This window comes from Salvelinus alpinus, chromosome 21 (genome assembly GCF_045679555.1).
Source record: "Salvelinus alpinus chromosome 21, SLU_Salpinus.1, whole genome shotgun sequence".
Lineage (NCBI taxonomy): Eukaryota > Metazoa > Chordata > Actinopteri > Salmoniformes > Salmonidae > Salvelinus > Salvelinus alpinus.
This window is the reverse complement of record NC_092106.1, coordinates 29,518,253-29,537,963: the sequence shown is the minus strand read 5'-3', so window position 1 is coordinate 29,537,963 and position 19,711 is coordinate 29,518,253. Positions and strand designations below refer to the sequence as shown.

The following is a 19,711-nucleotide window of genomic DNA, read 5'->3' as shown; positions in this document are numbered from 1 at the left end:
TTTGCTGAGTTTATGATAAACAGAATAGCAGCAGCGTTAAAAAAAAGGGGTTGGGGGCGGGCACAATACAAATAGTCCAGGTAGCCATTTGATTATCTGTTCAGGAGTCTTATGGCTTGGGGGTAAAAGCTGTTGAGAAGCCTTTTGGTCCTAAACTTGGCACTCCGGTACCGCATGCCATGCGGTAGTAGGGAGAACAGTCTATGACTGGGGTGGGTGGGGTCTTTGACAATTTTTAGGGCCTTCTTCTGACACCGACTGGAGTAGAGGTCCTGGATGGCAGGCAGCTTAGCCCCAGTGATGTACTGGGCCATACGCACTACCCTCTGTAGTGCCTTGAGGCCGAGCAGTTGCCGTACCAGGCAGTGATGCAACCAGTCAGGATACTCTCGATGTTGCAGCTGTAGAACCTTTTGAGGATCTGAGGACCCATGCCAAATCTTTTTAGTTTCCTGAGGGGGAATAGGCTTTGTCGTGCCCTCTTTAGGACTGTCTTGATAAGTTTGGACCATTCAAGTGTGTTGGTGATGTGGACACCAAGGGACTTGAAGCCCTCTACCTGCTCCACTACAGCCCCGCCGATGAGAATTGGGGAGTGTTCGGTCCTCCTTTTCCTGTAGTCCACAATCATCTCCTTAGTCTTGGTTACATTGAGGGATAGGTTGTTATTCTGGCACCACCCAGCCAGGTCTCTGACCTGCTCCCTAAATGCGGTCTCGTCATTGTCGATGATCAGGACTACCACTTGTGTCGTCTGCCAACTTAAATGGTGTTGGAGTCGTACCTGGCCACGCAGTCGTGGGTGAACAGGGAGTACAGGAGGGGACTGAGCATGCATCCCTGAGGGGTTCCAGTGTTGAGGGTCAGCGTGGCAGATCTGTTGCTACCTACCCTCACCACTTCAAACCATATATTGTCTTCAGATTGAAATACTGTCAAAAATAGACTGATTTGTAAGACTGCTATAGCCCAAATAAAAAAGTTAACATTGGCCGTTGATTAAATAACTTTTTTTTTTACATGGTGGGGGTCTCACATTATTTTTTAGATCAACATGGGGTCGTGGGCAAAAAAAGTTTGGGAAACACTGCATTATGAGTTGAGGCTTTGGCAACAGCATGGGAATTTGCCATTTACTGGGCTTATATCCAGTCACACAGTGTCTGGCTGACAAGTCAAACATATCAAGTCAAACACATAAAGCAGGCGTGGGCTCATACTAGCACTGTTTATTAGCATACAGTGCATTCGGAAAGTATTTTGTTACATTACAGCCATATTCTAAAATTGATTAAGTTTTGTTTTCCTCAATCTACTACACACAATACCCCATAATGACAATGCAAAACTGTTTAGAAATTTGTAACAACAAAAAAACAGAAATCTCATTTATATAAGTATTCAGACCATTTACTCAGTACTTTGTTGAAGCACCTTTGGCAGCAATTACAGCCTAGAGTCTTCTTGGGTATGACGCTATAAGCTTGGCACCTGTATTTGGGGAATTTCTCCCATTCTTCTCTGCAGATCCTCTCAAGCTTTGTCAGGTTGGATGGGGAGCGTCGCTGCACAGCTATGTTCAGGTCTCTCCAGAGATGTTTGATCGGGTTCAAGTCCGACCTCTGACATTGAGACTTGTATGGAAGCCACTCCTGCGTTGTCTTGGCTGTGTGCTTAGAGTCGTTGTCCTATTGGAAGGTGAACCGTCACCCCAGTCTGAGGTCCTGAGCACTCTGGAGCAGGTTTTCGTCAAGGATCTCTCTGTACTTTGCTCCGTTCATCTTTCCCTCAATCCGGACTAGTCTCCCAGTCCCTGCAGCTGAAAAACATCCCAACAGCATGATGCTGCCACCACCGTAGGGATGGTGCCAGGTTTCTTCCAGACGTGACACTTGGCATTCAGGCCAAATAGTTCAATCTTGGTTTCATCAGAGAATCTTGTTTCTCATGGTCTGAGAGTCCTTTAGGTGACTTTTGGCAAAATCCAAGTGGGCTGTCATGTGCCTTTACTGAGGTGTGGCTTTCCGTGTGGTCACTCTACCATAACGGCCTGATTGGCGGAGTGCTGCAGAGATGGTTGTCCTTCTGGAAAATATCCCATCTCCACAGAGGAACTCTATGGTTTCTTGGTCACCTCCCTGAAAAAGGCCCTTCTCTCGATTGCTTAGTTTGGCTGGGCGGCCAGCTCTAGGAAGAGTCTTGGTGGTTCTAAACTTCAATGCTGCAGATGTTTTTTGGTACCCTTCTAGATCTGTGTCTTGACACAATCCTGTCTCAGAGCTCTACGGACAATTCCTTCGATCTCTTGGCTTGGTTTTTGCTCTGACATGCACTGTCAACTGTGGGACCAAATATAGACAGGTGTGTGCCTCTCCAAATCATGTCCAATCAATTGAATTTACCACAGGTGGACTCCAATCAAGTTGTACAAACATTTCAAGGATGATCCATGGAAACAGGATGCACCGGAGCGCAATTTCAAGTCTCATAGCCAAGGGTCAGAATACTTATGTAAATAAGGTGTTTGTTTTTTATTTTTAATACATTTGCAAAAATGTCTAAAAACCTGTCTTCACTTTGTCATTATGGGGTGTTTTGTGTAGATTGATGAGGAAACTTTTTTTTTTTTAAATCCATTTTAGAATAAGGCTGTAACATAATAAAATGTGGAAAAAGGGAAGTGGTCTGATGCATTCCGAACGCACTGTATATCTATATCTGCCTGGAGAGAAATGCAGCATAACATGATATGAATTAAGAAAACAAGTGAAGAAATGCTAGACATGGAATCATATGAAATATTTATTCTATAGGTTAAGTGCTCTCACATACAGTAGCCTATATCTTCCAGATAGTGCTTACACAAGGCCCAGAAGTCTGTTTACCATCTATTCCTGGGCTATTTTCAGCTTAGGTCCAGAGGGTCATTAATACACTAGAATAGCCCTAGATAGTGTGAAGGAAGTGAGTGGGGGGAAATATAAACTGTTGGCCAGCATGATTTCTCTTGTGCCCTCCATGAAGGTTACATCTCTGTGGGTCTGTTATTGTATAATCTAGAAGCAAAACGTATGAGGTGCCTCCCGTTACATGCCCTCGGATTGGGCAGCTGGTTCAGCTGACTCACCATGGGTGCGCCCTGGTGGCCAATGACGTCAGGGCGTGGTGTGAGGTTGGCGTGGTCCATGATGCAGGGGGAGGTGATGGAAAGGGGGGCCATGTAGAGGCCCAGTAGAACACTTAGGTAGAGCAGGAGAACCACCACCTGAAACCCTGGGGAGGGGGTAGAACACAACATAGATATAGAATGAATAGAAACCCTGGGGAGGGGGTAGAACGCAATAGATGTAGAATGAATAGAAAACATGGGGAGGGTGACGAATAAAACATAGAATGGATAGAATACCCAAGTATATAGAATAGCTATGGCCGAAAGCCTCAATGTCATGGAATACTTTTTTGCTCGTCACGGTTGTCTATTGTACGGAGATGGTCAAGGACATAAATAAATAGCACACCTGAATATAGCTTCTTTATGTGCAAGAAGACAATTCACAGAATGTTTCGAAACATTTTACGCGGCCAGTTTGGGTTGAGATACAGTACCAGTCAAAAGTTTGGACACACCTACTCATTCAAAGGTTTTTCTTTACTATTTTCTACATTTTAAACTCAGCAAAAAAACATCCTCTCACTGGCAACTGTTTTAATTTTCAGCAAACTTAACGTGTAAATATTTGTATGAACATAAGATTCAACAACTGAGACAAACTGAACTAGTTCCACAGACATGTGACTAGCAGAAATGGAATAATGTGTCCCTGAACAAAGGGGTGGTCAAAATCAAAAGTAACAGTCAATACAGCTGGTGGCCAAACCAGAGACTAAGTACTGCAGTGCATCTCCTCATGGACTGCACCAGATTTGCCAGTTCTTGCTGTGAGATGTTACACCACTCTTCCACCAAGGCACCTCCAAGTTCCCGTACATTTCTGGGGGGAATGGCCCTAGCCTAACAGGTCCCAGAAGTGCTCAATGGGATTGAGATCCGGGCTCTTCGCTGGCCATGACAGAACACTGACAGTCCTGTCTTGCAGGAAATCACGCACAGAACAAGCAATATGGCTGGTGGCATTGTCATGCTGGAGGGTCATGTCAGGATGAGCCTGCAGGAAGGGTACCACATGAGGGAGGATGTCTTCCCTGTAACACACGGCGTTGAGATTGCCTGCAATGACAAGCTCAGTCCGATGATGCTGTGACACACCGCACCAGAACATGACGGACCCTCCACCTCCAAATCGATCCCGCTCCAGAGTACAGGCCCTCACCATCATTCCTGGTGAGACAAAACCACGACTCGTCAGTGTAGAGCACTTTTTGCCAGTCCTGTCTGGTCCAGCGACGGTGGGTTTGTGCCCATAGGCAACATTGTTGCCGGTCATGTCCTGCCTTACAACAGGCTTACAAGCCCTCAGTCCAGCCTCTCTCAGCCTATTGCGGACAGTCTGAGCACTGATGGAGGGATTGTGCTTTCCTGGTGTAACTCGGGCAGTTGTTGTTGCCATCCTGTACCTGTCCCGCAGGTGTGATGTTCGGATGTACCGATCCTGTGCAGGTGTTGTTACACGTGGTCTGCCACTGCGAGGATGATCAGCTGTAGCGCCGTCTTAGGTGTCTCACAGTACGGACACTGCAATTTATTGCCCTGGCCACATCTGCATTCCTCCTTGCAGCATGCCTAAGGCACGTTCACACAAATGAACAGGGACCCTGGGCATCTTTCTTTTGGTGTTTTTCAGAGTCAGTAGAAAGGCCTCTTTAGTGTCCCAAGTTTTCATAACTGTGACCTTAATTGCCTACTGTCTGTAAGCTGTTAGTGTCTTAACGACCATTCCACAGGTGCAGGTTCATTAATTGTTTATGGTTCATTGAACAAGCATGGGAAACAGTGTTTAAACTCTTTACAATGAAGATCTGTGAAGTTTTGGATTTTTATGAATTATCTTTGAAAGACAGGGTCCTGAAAAGGGACGTTTCTTTTTTTGCTGAGTTTAGAATAATAGTGAAGACATGAAAAGTGTGAAATAACACATATGGAATCATGTAGTAACCAAAATTGATAAACCAATCAACATATTTTATATTTGAGATTCTTCAAAGTAACCACCCTTTGCCTTGATGACAGCTTTGAACACTATTGGCATTCTCTCAACCAGCTTCACCTGGAATGCTCTTGAAGGAGTTCCCACATATGCTGAGCACTTGTTGGCTGCTTTTCCTTCACTCTGCGGTCCAACTCATCCCAAACCATCTCAATTGGGTTGAGGTCGGGTGAGTGTGGAGACCAGGTCATCTGATGCAGCACTCCATCACTCTCCTTCTTGGTCAAATAGCACTTACACAGCCTGGAGGTGTGTTGGGTCATTGTCCTGTTGAAAAACAAATGATATTCCCACTAAGTGCAAATCAGATATGATAGCAATTCACTGCAAAATGCTGTGGTAGCCATGCTGGTTAAGTGTGCCTTGAATTCTAAATAAATAACTGACAGTGTCACCAGCAAAGCACCCCCACACCTCCTCTATGCTTCACGGTGGGAACCACACATGCAGAGATCATCCGTTCACCTACTCTGCATCTCACAGACACGGCGGTTGGAACCAAAAATCTCAAATTTGGACTCGGACCAAAAGGACAGATTTCCACCGGTCTATTGTCCATTGCTCGTGTTTCTTGGCCCAAGCAAGTCTCTTCTTCTTATTGGTGTCCTTTAGTAGGTTTCTTTGCAGCAATTCGACCATGAAGACCTGATTCACGCAGTCTCCTCTGAACAGTTGATGCTGAGATGTGTCTGTTACTTGAACTCTGTGAAGCATTTATTTGGGCTGCAATTGCTGAGGCTGTTAACTCTAATAAACTTATCCTCTGCAGCAGAGGTAACTCTGGGTCTTCCTTTCCTGTGGCGGTCCTCATGAGAGCCAGTTTCATCATAGCGCTTGATGGTTTTTGTAACTGCACTTCAAGAAACTTTCAAAGTTCTTGACATTTTCCGAATTGATTGACCTTCCATGTCTTAAAGTAATGGACTGTCACTTCTCTTTGCTTATTTGAGCTGTTCTTGCTCTAATATGGACTTGGTCTTTTACCAAATAAGGCTATCTTCTGTTTACCAACCCTACCTTGTCACAACACAAATGACTGGCTTAAACACAAATTCTTGCACAAAGGGCAAGAAGGTAGAGACAACAATACATCACGCAAAGCAGCCACAACTGTCAGTAAGAGTGTCCATGATTGAGTCTTTGAATGAAGAGATTGAGATACCTTTCCAGTTTGTTTAACACTTTTTTGGTTACTCCATGATTCCATATGTGTTATTTCATAGTGTTGATGTCTTCACTATTATTCTACAATGTAGAAAATAGTAAAAATAAAGAAAACCCTTGAATGAGTAGGTGTGTGCAAACTTTTGACTGGTACTGTATATAGGGTGTCAAAGCCAGCCAGCCTCTAGCCACACTTTCTCATTATCCATCTCTGTGTGCTGTACTGCAGGTAAGTGATGATTAATGTAGCTAGAGTACATCACTCACACAGGAGGTCGGATTCATTTCAAGGTCAGTGCTTAGGCCAGAATGACTGCGTCAGAAGAACTCTTGTTACAAAGCTAAAAGCCTTCACCCTCAGAACCTCTCTGGCATTCAGACAGAGGTCCGCCACACAGCTAACCTCACGTCCAGGCACCATTGACCCCTGTAAGCCACAGGGGACCACAAGCTAATGTCTGCTACACTGAAACAGATATTCTTTGTTAAAGAGACATAAACTGTATTTCAATAAGATTAGCCTGGAGAAATTAAGGATGAATAAATTATAGTTTTTTAAAAATTGTAGCGATATTACAGCACACATTAATAATGCAACTCTTTGTACGAGTGTCCTTTCACAGAAATCCACTGTTCTACCCAAATACAAAGTATAAAAAAATGGAAATGGAGTGTCTATAAACTACAACTGAATATTCATGAAAGTTATTTGCCTTCAGAAACAACAGCAATGACAATTCAGTATTTAATCTAGGGGATCTCAAAGCACCTCAAACACTACTCTGCCTCCCTTGTACTAGTCTGACAGATTTAAAGGAAGGCAGAAATACCCCAGTACTTGATGTCTAACTCGCCGTGTCCACAGACCTCAGGGGCCTAATAATGTCCTGTGGACTGGTGGTGTCACGTGAGGCCAGAGGAATGCCTAGTATCCCTGCCACTATGACAGGGGCTTGCCCTTTGTGTACATGGGGTTAATCATTTAACGCCCACAGCTCTATGAGGCTGTTAAGTCATCTGACAGTAGTACCTGAGCTTTGATCAGTGAGGTGGGAGTCAGTAACATGGTCTAGTGTTGTCACGATAACCAGGTTTATTAGTATCATAATACTCAATACCAAAACGATACCATGGCAACAAAAAAATAATTATGCGTATTAGCTAAAGTCAGAATAACAACTGCGATTTAATTATTTTTAACATTGAATAATATGTTGATAACTGGTAGAACTAAAACAACAAATTGAATATCTTCTATTCTACATTCAATTTCTTGCTAAAATAAAACACCATATTAAATAACACAAGAATAACTTAAATGTTCCTGATGCCAACCATATCTGACACTCAGAGCAGACCGCTTCTGAAGCTAAGCAGGGTTGGTCCTGGTCAGTCCCTGGATGGGAGACCAGATGCTGCTGGAAGTGGTGTTGGAGGGCCAGTAGGAGGCACTCTTTCCTCTGGTCTAAAAAAATATCCCAATGCCCCAGGGCAGTGATTGGTGACACTGCCCTGTGTAGGGTGCCGTCTTTCGGATGGGACGTTAAACGGGTGTCCTGACTGAGGTCATTAAAGATCTCATGGCACTTATCGTAAGAGTAGTGGTGTTAACCCGGTGTCATGGCTAATTTCCCAAGCTGTCCTTCATACCATCATGGTCACCTAATCACCTCCAACTGACAATTGGCTCATTCATCCCCCTCTCCCCTGTAACTATTCCCCAGGTCGTTGCTGTAAATGAGAACATGTTCTCAGTCAACTTACCTGGTAAAATAAATAAAAAAAGGGTTAATTTTATAATCTATGGCCATAATACTGGGTCAAATTACATTCATTAGACCTAAAATTCATTACAGCTAAATAATATAGTAAATGAATAGTTTAGTTCCAAAACTACATAAAAAAAAAACACTTTAAAGATCATTTCTGAAGCTTCTATATTGCAAAAGTCTACACGCCATAGAAGTACAATGGAATTTACACAGTATACTACGATTCCCAAAGTGCATTTCACTTCCCATGGTGCAGCTGGCTGGCTAGTGGCTACTGCTAGCAAGCCCAGACAAACGTGAATTAGTTTAAATACATTGTGGTCAAGTTATGAGTGTTAATTATTTTTGTCACTGAGCAAACTTCAGGTCTGCTGAGCGCAAACTTGAACGTTATGAAAGTTCTGTGCAACTTCCAGCACACGTTTACTGTGAACACTGAAGCTAAGTTACAGTTAACAGTGGCCAAGTAGGCTACTGTGGCTATTTTATCATAATGTAGGCCTACCCGAGTGCTCTACCATCAAAAACAATGAATAAAATGCATTCCATAACATTTAAAATAAAATGTTATTTGTCATGAGCCGAATACAACAGGTGTAGTAGACTTACGGTGAAATGCTTACTTACAAGCCCTAAACCAGCAAAGCATTTAAGAAAAATAAGAGTTAAGAAAAAATATTTAGTAAATAAACTAAAGTAAAAAATAAACGAGCAACAATAAAATAACGAAGCTATATACACGGAGTACAGGTACTGAATTAATGTGCGGTGGTACAGGTTAGTCAAGGTAGGTAGGGGTAAAGTGACTATGCATAGATGATAAACATCAGGTAGCAGCTGCGTAAAAAAACAGGAAGCTTGGACCCAGTGATGTACTGGGCCGTACGCACTACCCTCTGTAGCACCTTGCGGTCTGAGGCCGAGCAGTTGCCATACCAGGTGGTGATGCAACCAGTCAGGATGCTCTCGATGCTGCAGCTGTATAACGTTTTGAGGATCTGAGGACCCTTGCCAATTTTTACATGGAAATAGCTGTTCTATCATTCAGCCTACTGTAGCAGCCAGTGTGTGGTGTTCAATTAGGCCTACATTCCATGAGACTTTTGGGGAAAAAACATGCAGGGCTCGACATTAACCTGTTTATCCATTTGTCCTTCAGACAAGGAGGTAACTGAAAATGTTTGTTGTTTGAGGCAAGAAACCACTTTACAAAATAAAATGCATTATTATTCCCATAATATTATTATAGAGAATCATACAAATTATGCTTCCCTCTGCCTATTGGCTACTTACCTTATCAAGCCTGTCTCAAAATACAACACTGCCCCTTTAAGACACAAAATAAGCTCTTTACCTGACTCGCTTTTCAAAGATAAAAATCTACACGTTTTATGCTCTTGTAAGAAGCTATCACTCTCCTATTGTAGACTATAAATGATCTATAACTGGGCTAATAACTCACTAACAAAGGACAAGAACAAAATGTGCACACGTAGCTGCATTCAGCTCTTGCGTTGATCTCAAAACAAGCGCATCTACTCATGACCACAGCTGTAAACACAGTCCAGTTCAAAGTAAATGGCACAGATCCATATATGCAAATACACCATTGCTATATAGGCCTACTGCAGCTCTGATTTGTTATGCCGCACCGGTCTGGGTAGAGTAAGAGCTGAGTCGTGCATGTCAATGCAATAGAATCCTATTCCTATGCGTTCTGCTTTCAACAAAATTGAAAGTGACTAATATTGTGTTGATTCAATCACAATTGCCACAGTAAAGGGAAAAGTTGATAGTGTTAACTTCTCTAGGGTAGGGGGCAGCATTTTCACATTTGGATGAAAAGCATACCCAAATTCAACTGCCCGTTACTCATTCCCAGGAGATAAGATATGCATATTATTAGTAGATTTGGATAGAAAACACTCTGACGTTTCTAAAACTGTTTGAATCATGTCTGTGAGTATAACAGAACTTATTTAGCAGGCGAAACCCCGAGGACAAACCATTCCGATTTTTTTTTTTTAGGTCACTGTCTTTTCAATGAGTTTATTGGAAAACCAGATTTCTAAGCGAATTGCTTGCAGTTCTTACGGCTTCCACTAGATGTCAACAGTCATGAGAAATAGGTTGAGGTTATTCCTTTGTGTAATGAAGAAATACGGCCATCTTGAAGTCGAGGCACTCCAGGTGTCCTGGACATGCGCTTCAATCAAACAGAAGGCATGCAACATTTAGTTTTAATCCTGTATTGAACACATATCATCCCGTCTTCAATTTTATCGTTTATTAGCGTAAAAAAATACCTAAAGTTGTATTACAAAAGTAGTTTGACATTTTTTGGCAAAGTTTACAGGTAACCTTTGAGATAATTTGTCGTCATGTTTGTGCAAGTTGGAACCGGTGTTTTTCTGGATCAAACGCGCCAAATAAATGGACATTTTGGATATATATCGACGGAATTAATCGAACAAAAGGACCATTTGTGATGTTTATGGGACATATTGGAGTGCTAACAACAGAAGCTCGTCAAAGGCATGAATTATATTTTTATTTCTGCGTTTTGTGTAGTGCCTGCAGGGTTGAAATGTTTTCTCTTTTGTTTACTATGGTGCTATGCTCAGATAATAGCATCGTATGCTTTCCCTGAAAAGCCTATTTGAATTCTGACATGTTGGCTGGATTCACAACCAGTGTAGCTTTAATTTGGTATCTTGTATGTGTGATTTAATGAAAGTTTGATTTTATAGTAATTTTCTTAGTAAATAATTTTAATTTGGCGCTCTGCATTTTCTCAGGCTTTTTGCCAAGTAATACAGTAGCGTCTTGCCTAAACTCAGATTTTTGGATATAAATATGAACTTTACCGAACAAAAAATACATGTATTGTGTAACATGAAGTCCTATGAGTGTCATCTGATGAAGATTATCAAAGGTTAGTGATACATTTTATCTCTATTTCTGCTTTTTGTTAATGCTCTCTTTAGCTGGAAAAATGGCTGTCTTTTTCTGTGACTTGGCTCATACCTAACATAATCGTTTGGTGTGCTTTCGTCGTAAAACCTTTTTGAAATCGGACAATTTGGCTGGATTTACAACAAGTGTAGCTTTAAAATGGTGTAAAATACTTGTATGCTTGAGGAATTTAAATTATGGGATTTCAGTTTTGAATTTGGCGCCCTGCAGTTTCACTGGCTGTTGACGAGGTGGGACGCTACCGTCCCACATACCCTAGAGAGGTTAACAGGGAAAACTCTAGAAAGTTGAGTGAAGTTCAATCTGTCCTTCTCTCCAGCTGATGGATCTTCTGCGCAGCAGTCCCAGGGGAACATTGGTCTATTATAATGAATGGCTCGAACAACGTTCTGGCCGAAGTCCAGCACGCCATCGACTGGGTCACAAAAGCATCCTCCAGTGGCAGTGGATATCCTCGCTTATAAACCAGGGTCGCTACACAACTCCCTCCTTTCAAAGAGCGAGTCCTCACGCTAGACCTCACAGGACTCCGTCTTACAGGAAAATGTTCACCGGCCAACACACATGCTGTCGTGGATGCGAGGTCCGATCACTCCCGACACCAATGTAACGAAACCAATGTAACGAAACCAATGTAATGAACCCTCAACCTTATGGCCTGAAGCCTAGCCAGCCATCTACTGTGCCACAAAAGCATGCTCGAGTGGCAGAGTCGATATCCGTGCTTATAAACCAGGATCACTAGAAGATGTTCATGTCATTGTCACTGAAAAATAATACAAATTTAGTAGAATAACGACAAAGTTACAATGCAAACGTCCTGTGTAAAATTGCTTATTTTTTATGTTCTGGAACTAAACCTCCCTTGCACTCTACTGCTTTGTAACACCTTTTTCTTAGTTGGTTCGGTAGGCTTGCCCACATCATCTGCTCTGCAAGCTAAGTATTCCCATAGTTCACCCCAACAGCCAGTTTTGTCAACGAGCTGTGGGCGTGGAGGTATGATGTTTTCTTTTGAAGAAGCTATGCTGTCAGAAATTTCTCTCTCCTCTCGCTTGCTTCTTAAATAGTGGCTTGCGCGGAGTTAGCTGGCTAGCTTATTACTGCCCCTTTGAGAAGATTCAAACAAATTACTAGACAGACTCAATCCTCTCAATCCTTAGATGGTGTGAGACACATTTGAGAGAAGTACAAAAAGTAACAAATGCTAGTACCGGACAATTTTTCATGTTCTAGTATAAAAAAGTACAGAATTTTCAGTATAGCATACAACACTAAAACGGTCAGTAACAGAGTCCGGGTCAGGTCTTACTTGTTTTCTCGGCACGAGCGATCTGCCCAGCCACCAGCCAGGCCAGAGCGGTGACAGCCACCAGGGCTCCTAGGTGTAGGAAGGGACCTGTGGCCTGACATCATTCAGTGTTAAAGGTGTGGCATTGCTACAGTCATTCACAGTTGTTAAATGGTACGACATTAACAAAATAATTCAGTGGTAATGGTAGGCTACTGCATGAAGAATTCAACAAAAATATGTAAATTAACCCCTTGAATCAGTCTTAACACATCTGTTAGATGCATTTCTATATTGAAATGTTGTTGCCTTTGTATGTAGTTCAATATAGTCATTAACATGTGATTTATCAAGTATATTACCACATATCAGGAAAGTGTCCTGTATAATACAGTTTGATGCACAGCCCTAAATGGGGACGGGTTTGTTGTTGAACTGACCTGGAGTGATATAGGGATGACTGCCCACTCCTCCCCCCATGTTTGATTGACAGATATGAATCCGATGGCAGTGGTCAGCAGAGCAGTACTCACGCCTATCTAATGGGGCAAACAGAGTGTTACAGACCATCACACGCACACACAGACACACACAGCTCCCCCAGGCTAACCATTCCAACCCTCTGTAGTGTGTTTGGCCAGATAACAGCACCCTGGGGCATGATGTCACTGCTTTCACAACCCGCAGGAAAACATGAACTCAAATGTGGGGTTCAGGCAGAGTTCAGTTGGCCACTTGAAGACACACACACAATATACGCACCACGTATAGTGCCTTCGGAAAGTATTCAGACCCCTTTACTTTTTCCAAATTTTTAGGTTACAGCCTTGTTTTTTTCCCCTCATCAATCTACACACAATACCCAATAATGACAAAGCAAAAAAAAGGTTTTAAAATGTTTGCTAATACATTATTTAAAAAAACAGAAAATCACATTTACATACTACAGTTCAAAAGTTGAGTCACTTAGAAATGTCCTTGTTTTTGAAAGGCACAATTTTTGTCCATTAAAATAACATCAAATTGATCAGAAATACAGTGTAGACATTCTTAATGTTGTAAATGACTATTGTAGCTGGAAACGGCAGATTTCTAATTGAATATCTACATAGGTGTACAGAGGCCCATTATCAGCAACCATCACTCCTGTGTTCCAATGGCACGTTGTGTTAACTAATCCAAGTTTATTATTTTAAAAAGGCGACTCCGGGATGCTGGCCTTGTTCTTTTGCCCATCTTAGTCTTTTCTTTTATTGGCCAGTCTGAGATTTGGCTTTTTCTTTGCAACTCTGTCTAGAAGGCCAGCATCCTAGAGTCGCCTCTTCAATTTTGACATTGAGACTGGTGTTTTGCAGGTACTATTTCATGAAGCTGCCAGTTGAGGACTTGTGAGGTGTCTGTTTCTCAAACTAGACACACTAATGTACTTGTCCTCTTGCTCAGTTGTTCACCGGGGCCTCCCACTCCTCTATTCTGGTTAGACCCAGTTTGCTCTGTTCTGTGACCAGAGTAGTATACAGCATTGTATGAGATCTTCAGTTTCTTGTCAATTTCTCGCATGGAATAGCCTTCATTTCTCAGAACAAGAATAGATTGATGAGTTTCAGAAGAAAGTTTTGTTTCTGGCCATTTTGAGCCTGTAATCGAACCCACAAATGCTGATGCTCCAGATACTCAACTAGTCTAAAGAAGGCCAGTTTTATTGTTTCTTTAATCAACAGTTTCAGCTGTGCTAACATAATTGCAAAAGGGTTTTATAATGATCAATTAGCCTTTTAAACTGATAAACATGAATTAGCTAACAACATGCCATTGGAACACAAGAAATATGGTTGCTGATAATGGGCCTCTGTACGCCTACGTAGATATTCCATTCAAATCAGCTGTTTCCAGCTACAATAGTCATTTACAACATCAACAATGTCTACACTGTATTTCTGATCAATTTGATGTTATTTTAATGGACAAAAAATTATAATTTCTTTCAAAAACAAGGACGTTTCTGAGTGACGCCAAACTTTTAAACGGTAGTGTATGTATTCAGACACTTCACTCAGTACACTGTTGAAGCACCTTTACAACCTTGAGCCTTCTGGGTATGATGCTACAAGCTTGGCACACCTCTATTTGGGTAGTTTCTCACATTCTTCTCTGCAGATCCTCTCAAGCACTGTCAGGTTGGATGGGGAGCATTGCTGCACAGCTATTTTCAGGTCTCCAAAGATGTACGATAAGGTTCAAGTCCGGGTTCTGGCTGGGCCACTCAAGGACAGTCAGACTTGTCACGAATACACTCCTGCGTTGTCTTGGCTGTGTGCTTAGGGTCTTGGTCCCGTTGGAAGGTGAGGTCCTGAGGGCTCTGGAGCAGGTTTTCATCAAGGATCTCTTTACTTTTCTCCGTTCATCTTTGCCTTGATCCTGACTAGTCTCTCAGTCCCTGCCACTGAAAAACATTGACACAGCATGATGCTGCCACCACCATGCTTCACCATAGGGATGGTGCCAGGTTTCCTCCAGACGTGATGCTTGGCTTTTAGGCTAAAAAGTTAAATCTTGGTTTCATCAAACAAGCGGGCTGTCATGTGCCTTTACTGAGGAGTGGCTTCCGTCTGGTCACTCTGTCATAAAGGCCTGATTTGTGGGGTGCTGCAGAGTTGGTTGACCTTCTGGAAGGTGCTCCCATTTCCACAGAGGAACTCTAGAGCTCTGTCAGAGTGACCATTGGGTTCTTGGTCACCTCCCAGACCAAAGCCCTTCTTCCCTGATTGCTCAGTTTGGCCGGGCGGCCAGCTCTAGGAAGAGTCTTGGTGGTTCCAAGTCTTGGTGGTTCCATTTAAGAATGATGGGGGCCACTGTGTTCTTGTGGACCTTCAATACTGCAGAAATGTTTTGGTACCCTTCTAGATCTGTGCCTCGACACAATCCTGTCTCTGAGCTCTACAGACAATTCCTTCGACCTCGTGGCTTGGTTTTTGCTCTGACATGCACAGTCAACTGTGGGACCTTATATAGACAGATGTGTGACAAATCATGTCCAATAAATTGAATTTACCACAGGTGGACTCCAAGTTGTAGAAACATCTCAAGGATGATCAATGAAAACAGGATGCACCTGAGCTCAATTTTGAGTCTCATAGCAAAGAGTCTGAATACTTATGTAAATAAGGTATTTTTTTAGCATTTTTCGTTTTGTCATTATTCGGTATTGTGTGTAGATTGCTGAGGATTATTATTATTTTTAATCCTTTTTACAATAAGGCTGTAACAACAAATTTTGGGAAAAGTCAAGGGTACTTTCCCATGGCACTGTACATAAGCAAACACACCAAAAATCACACATTTGAGCATTACCTTGTGCAGCCAGTGCAAGTTCAGCTGTTGTCCCACTGCTATGTGGCAAAGTGCTAAAATCTAAAAGAATAGAAACAGATAAATAAATCACATCACATGGAAATCCACAGCCACTGTTTTCAAAAAAGGTCAACAGCTGCCTGGGCCATCCTAACTGTCATGTGTAGACTTGGCACAGACATGCCTGGCAACACATTTCTGCCCTGCCAGGTTATACCACTAACATTACCTGGCTGTTACCATGGCCTAGACACCATATCAATATCATCTCACAGTGAATGTTTGATGAGATGACAACTCACCATTAAAAATGCAATATAAGTGAAGCCGGCAGCGGTAGTGGCTAGGATTGGAACAGTCCCGTCGATCCACTCTCCAGAACGGTTATATAAAAACCTGTAAAACGGAGCAAAATGGATGGAAGTCAGTTGCACAATAGTAGCGTCTCATCGATCTCAGGGCAGGCTGCAGCTTGTGCTCCTCTGGTCTCTGAGATGAGAGATAGAGGATAGATTGTAGAAACACGCCGAGTGGTCTAGCAGGAGAAGTTGTTGACACTGATCTAAGGTCAGTTTTGCGTTTCCTTTAGTGGCTAAGGTTTAGATTCGGGGGAAGGGAAGCGGATCCTATATCTGTGCCTAACGGGCAACCTCGAGCTCCTAGCCCCAAAGGTCTCTTTGTAAAATTAACTGGCTGACTATAAATGATCTAACAGCCGACACTGATGCTTAAACCGGAAGGCCTGAACTCCCAGGGCAGGCATAATGTGTTCTAGTGTCCTTGTCCAGGATCGTAAGACTTTATTATCCCCATAAAACAAAGCAAACAGAGACAAATAAACACAACAAAGGAAGCTGCTCAGAGCAAATGGCTGCAGTCACTTCTTCTCTGTAATGAATATTGGCGCACAAAGAGATTGTAATAACTATGTTAACGTGTTGCGAGTTAGAGGCCTTGTTCTAAAAGGACGTTGTTTCCTTAAGGCTGTGTCTCCACACACACGGGGACTGACGCGCACGCACACGGGGCCCGCACTCGCGGGGACACGGGGCCCGCACTCGCGGGGACACGGGGCCCGCACTCGCGGGGACACGGGGCCCGCACTCACGGGCGCGCACTCGCGGACACTCACGGGGACACACACTCACGGACACACACACACACACTCACGGGGACACACACACACACTCACGGGGACACACACACACTCACGGGGACACACACGGGGACACAGGGACACACACACGGGGACACAGGGACACACACACACGGCTGTGCTGGCTGTCAGCCTGAGCGGTGTGACAGGGGGTCTCGGAGGGCCTGGGATGACACAGCTGCAGAGCCAGCAGGGGGGAAGCACGAAGCATCAAAACCGCTAATTACATCCCAATCCTTATCTGTGCTCTGTTGGCAGAGCCTGACAGCCCCTACAACTACAGCAGAGCTACACTAAAGCCAGGTCACACACTAGAAAAAGACAGGATATCTTACTGATGCTAGGCCATAGGAGTGGTAGACATTGGGAATTGGCTTCCCAGCCAAAACAGTTCAGAAGAGTTTGTGCATATATTTTGACAACATTGTGACGCTTTTGTTCGTTTTGGACTTTGGTTAGGGGTTTTTCAGCTATTTGGGCACACACATTTTTTTTGAGGCAAGCCTAAGTTCAGAACCAATGTTTATGCCCCTTCGGTGATTGGTCAACAGTAGGGATTCTTACAACTTTTTATTGAAGAATACTGCAAACATTTTAGTTAGATGTAAAATTGTGCAACTAAGATCTCCTTGGCAAAAACAACTAAATTAATTTTAGATTAGTTCTGACTATTTTGAGGAAGTGTGTACTGGCTATGGTGTCTCAAAATGGACAAACAGTACTATTGCAGCTTTTTTCTTGTTTTTCAAGTAAAGGTCTTTTAAGGGAGTATGCAAACACTCGTTCGGTTAGGCTAGACTGAAACATGCCGACGCCTTTAGAGAGTGTGCAGAGAGAGTGATAAAATTAAAGGAGAGAGAAGGAGAGAGGAGCAGAGAGACAAAGCGTATGGAAGGAGAGGGAGAAAGTGGGATGAGGGGCAGGGAGAGATAAACAAGGAGCGAAGGACGATGGGGGAAGCAGAGGTGACATTGAGCGCTAATGACAGGAAGAGAAAGGAGGTGGTGGACAGAGAGAGCGAGGGGAATGACTTTGGGGGGGACAAAGCAAATTGCACCTTACAAGAAGAAACACAAAGCTTCTCTCTCTTATGGCTCGCACATATTGCACCAATTGTGTTTTAGGGACCACTGGGGCATAGCGTGCACATAAAATGTATAAGGCCTTGAGAACTTGGTCAAGAGCTCAACTAAATAAACCTAATTCATAATTTCAGTGGTAGTATATCCTTCAATTGAATGTGCAATGTCTCATGACAGAACTAATACCTGTATTGTTTCCAAGCATGATTGGTTTTATGGTAACTGTGGGGGAGACATGACTGGAATGATCCGAGAGGTGATTTGGGGTCAAAGGGTATTCCTGCTTTATGTAATCATGCTCACTATAATCTGCAGTGATAGACGCCCTAAAGCCAATCCATCCCCACCCAGATTAAACCAACCATGATGAGTGAATAACTGGGGGGGGAGAAACAACTCTAGAGTTAGCATTTTTGGTTAAAAGCAAAAACATAAAGATAAATGGCAGCCTTTAAAAGTAAAACAATCTACTGTAAGTAAATGGCAGAGAATCAAAGGGAAGGTCAGAGGAGCATTTAGTGGGGAACTAATTTATTTGAATGGAACACTGACTGATGATGGTGATATACTGAGAGACAAGAATCTATGAGTTGCATAACTAGAGTGCACACACATACACACACTGTACAGCAGTACTCACCAGTTGAACTCATTGTAGTCGTTGTGTGCCTCCCACCAGAAGTAGAACCAGACCAGGAGCAGAGAGAAGGTGAAGAAGAGGATGAGAGACCACAGGAACTCCCACTGGGAAACAAACACACAGGAACCATTATTACCTTTACCACAGTATCATTAGTCAAATATCATCAGATTAACAAAGCACTTTGGCCAGTGGTGTGTTGAAACAGGTGAGGAAACATTGGAATACTATTGGTGCATTCATTGTATTACTTTATTTGATTGCAAGTGAGCTGATTAGAAAGTCCTTTGCCCACACCAGAATGGCATACCACTTAACATTACGCCCTTACGTCAACATCATAATAAACACTGACAACACAAATGCAAGCAACAACAGTCTCCTAAAGGTCTGGCAGAGTAGTCATTGGGCAATCTGCCCTAATCCAGCAAAAGTGAGAGCCTATAGACTATAATCGGGATGTTGAGAGACTGATGACGATGCAGCCAGGGCTGGCACACAGACTGATGGCTCAAACCTGGAGTCATGACAAACATTTGAAAACACAATTTGCTAGCTGCATCAGAATAAGGTGGTAAACCACAAACGAGGAATGGTCTGGAGAACAACTCAACACAATAACGCTCATGGTTTATAGTGAATGTAATGTCAATTCTGTTCATAAATAATTTCACACTCCCACTTTGTGTAGGCATTCACAAAGCCTGCATCAAAGACGAGACAACATTCATGCCACTTTACAACTGTGATTGAAAAGAGAACCACATGTCTGTTAACAGTTGCGGTAGAGGCAATATGCAGTAACCATTCATGCAGAAACTGTCATAGGGCCATATTGTCTCAGTAAAAAAAGAAGAGGGACTCAAAGCTCCCAACCCACTGTCCTCATTATCAAGTAATTACTCACATTAACTTAATAGCCAATGAGGCCATGAGCCGATTAGTGTTTAGCCTTCCAATGCCACCGCAAGCTGTAATAAGAGCTCTAATCAAGAGATAGAATGTTCGCACGCAGACGTGAACACGACTTGGATGACAAAGCACAAAGTTAGCTTTTCAAACTTCTCCAGACAGTCAAGACCTTTTTGGCCAATCTATTTAAAAGTACAAATAT

General features: G+C 42.9%; 1 protein-coding gene across 5 annotated transcripts in view; it reads right to left on the bottom strand.

The window, feature by feature from the left end:
* LOC139548195 (glycerophosphodiester phosphodiesterase domain-containing protein 5-like) overlaps nt 1-19,711 on the bottom strand; it is a 92,795-nt gene that overhangs the window by 31,021 nt on the left and 42,063 nt on the right. For all 5 annotated transcript variants that reach the window (XR_011669672.1, XR_011669673.1, XM_071357698.1 and 2 more), the window contains 6 exons: nt 18,598-18,701; nt 16,022-16,115; nt 15,720-15,779; nt 12,809-12,907; nt 12,390-12,483; nt 3,128-3,273 (listed from right to left, as the gene is read on the bottom strand). Coding sequence is in view for 3 of the 5 variants with exons in the window: in XM_071357698.1 (XP_071213799.1) it covers nt 3,128-3,273; nt 12,390-12,483; nt 12,809-12,907; nt 15,720-15,779; nt 16,022-16,115; nt 18,598-18,701 (597 nt within the window). In the remaining 2 variants the exon portion in view is untranslated. The remainder of the gene's footprint in view (nt 1-3,127; nt 3,274-12,389; nt 12,484-12,808; nt 12,908-15,719; nt 15,780-16,021; nt 16,116-18,597; nt 18,702-19,711) is intronic.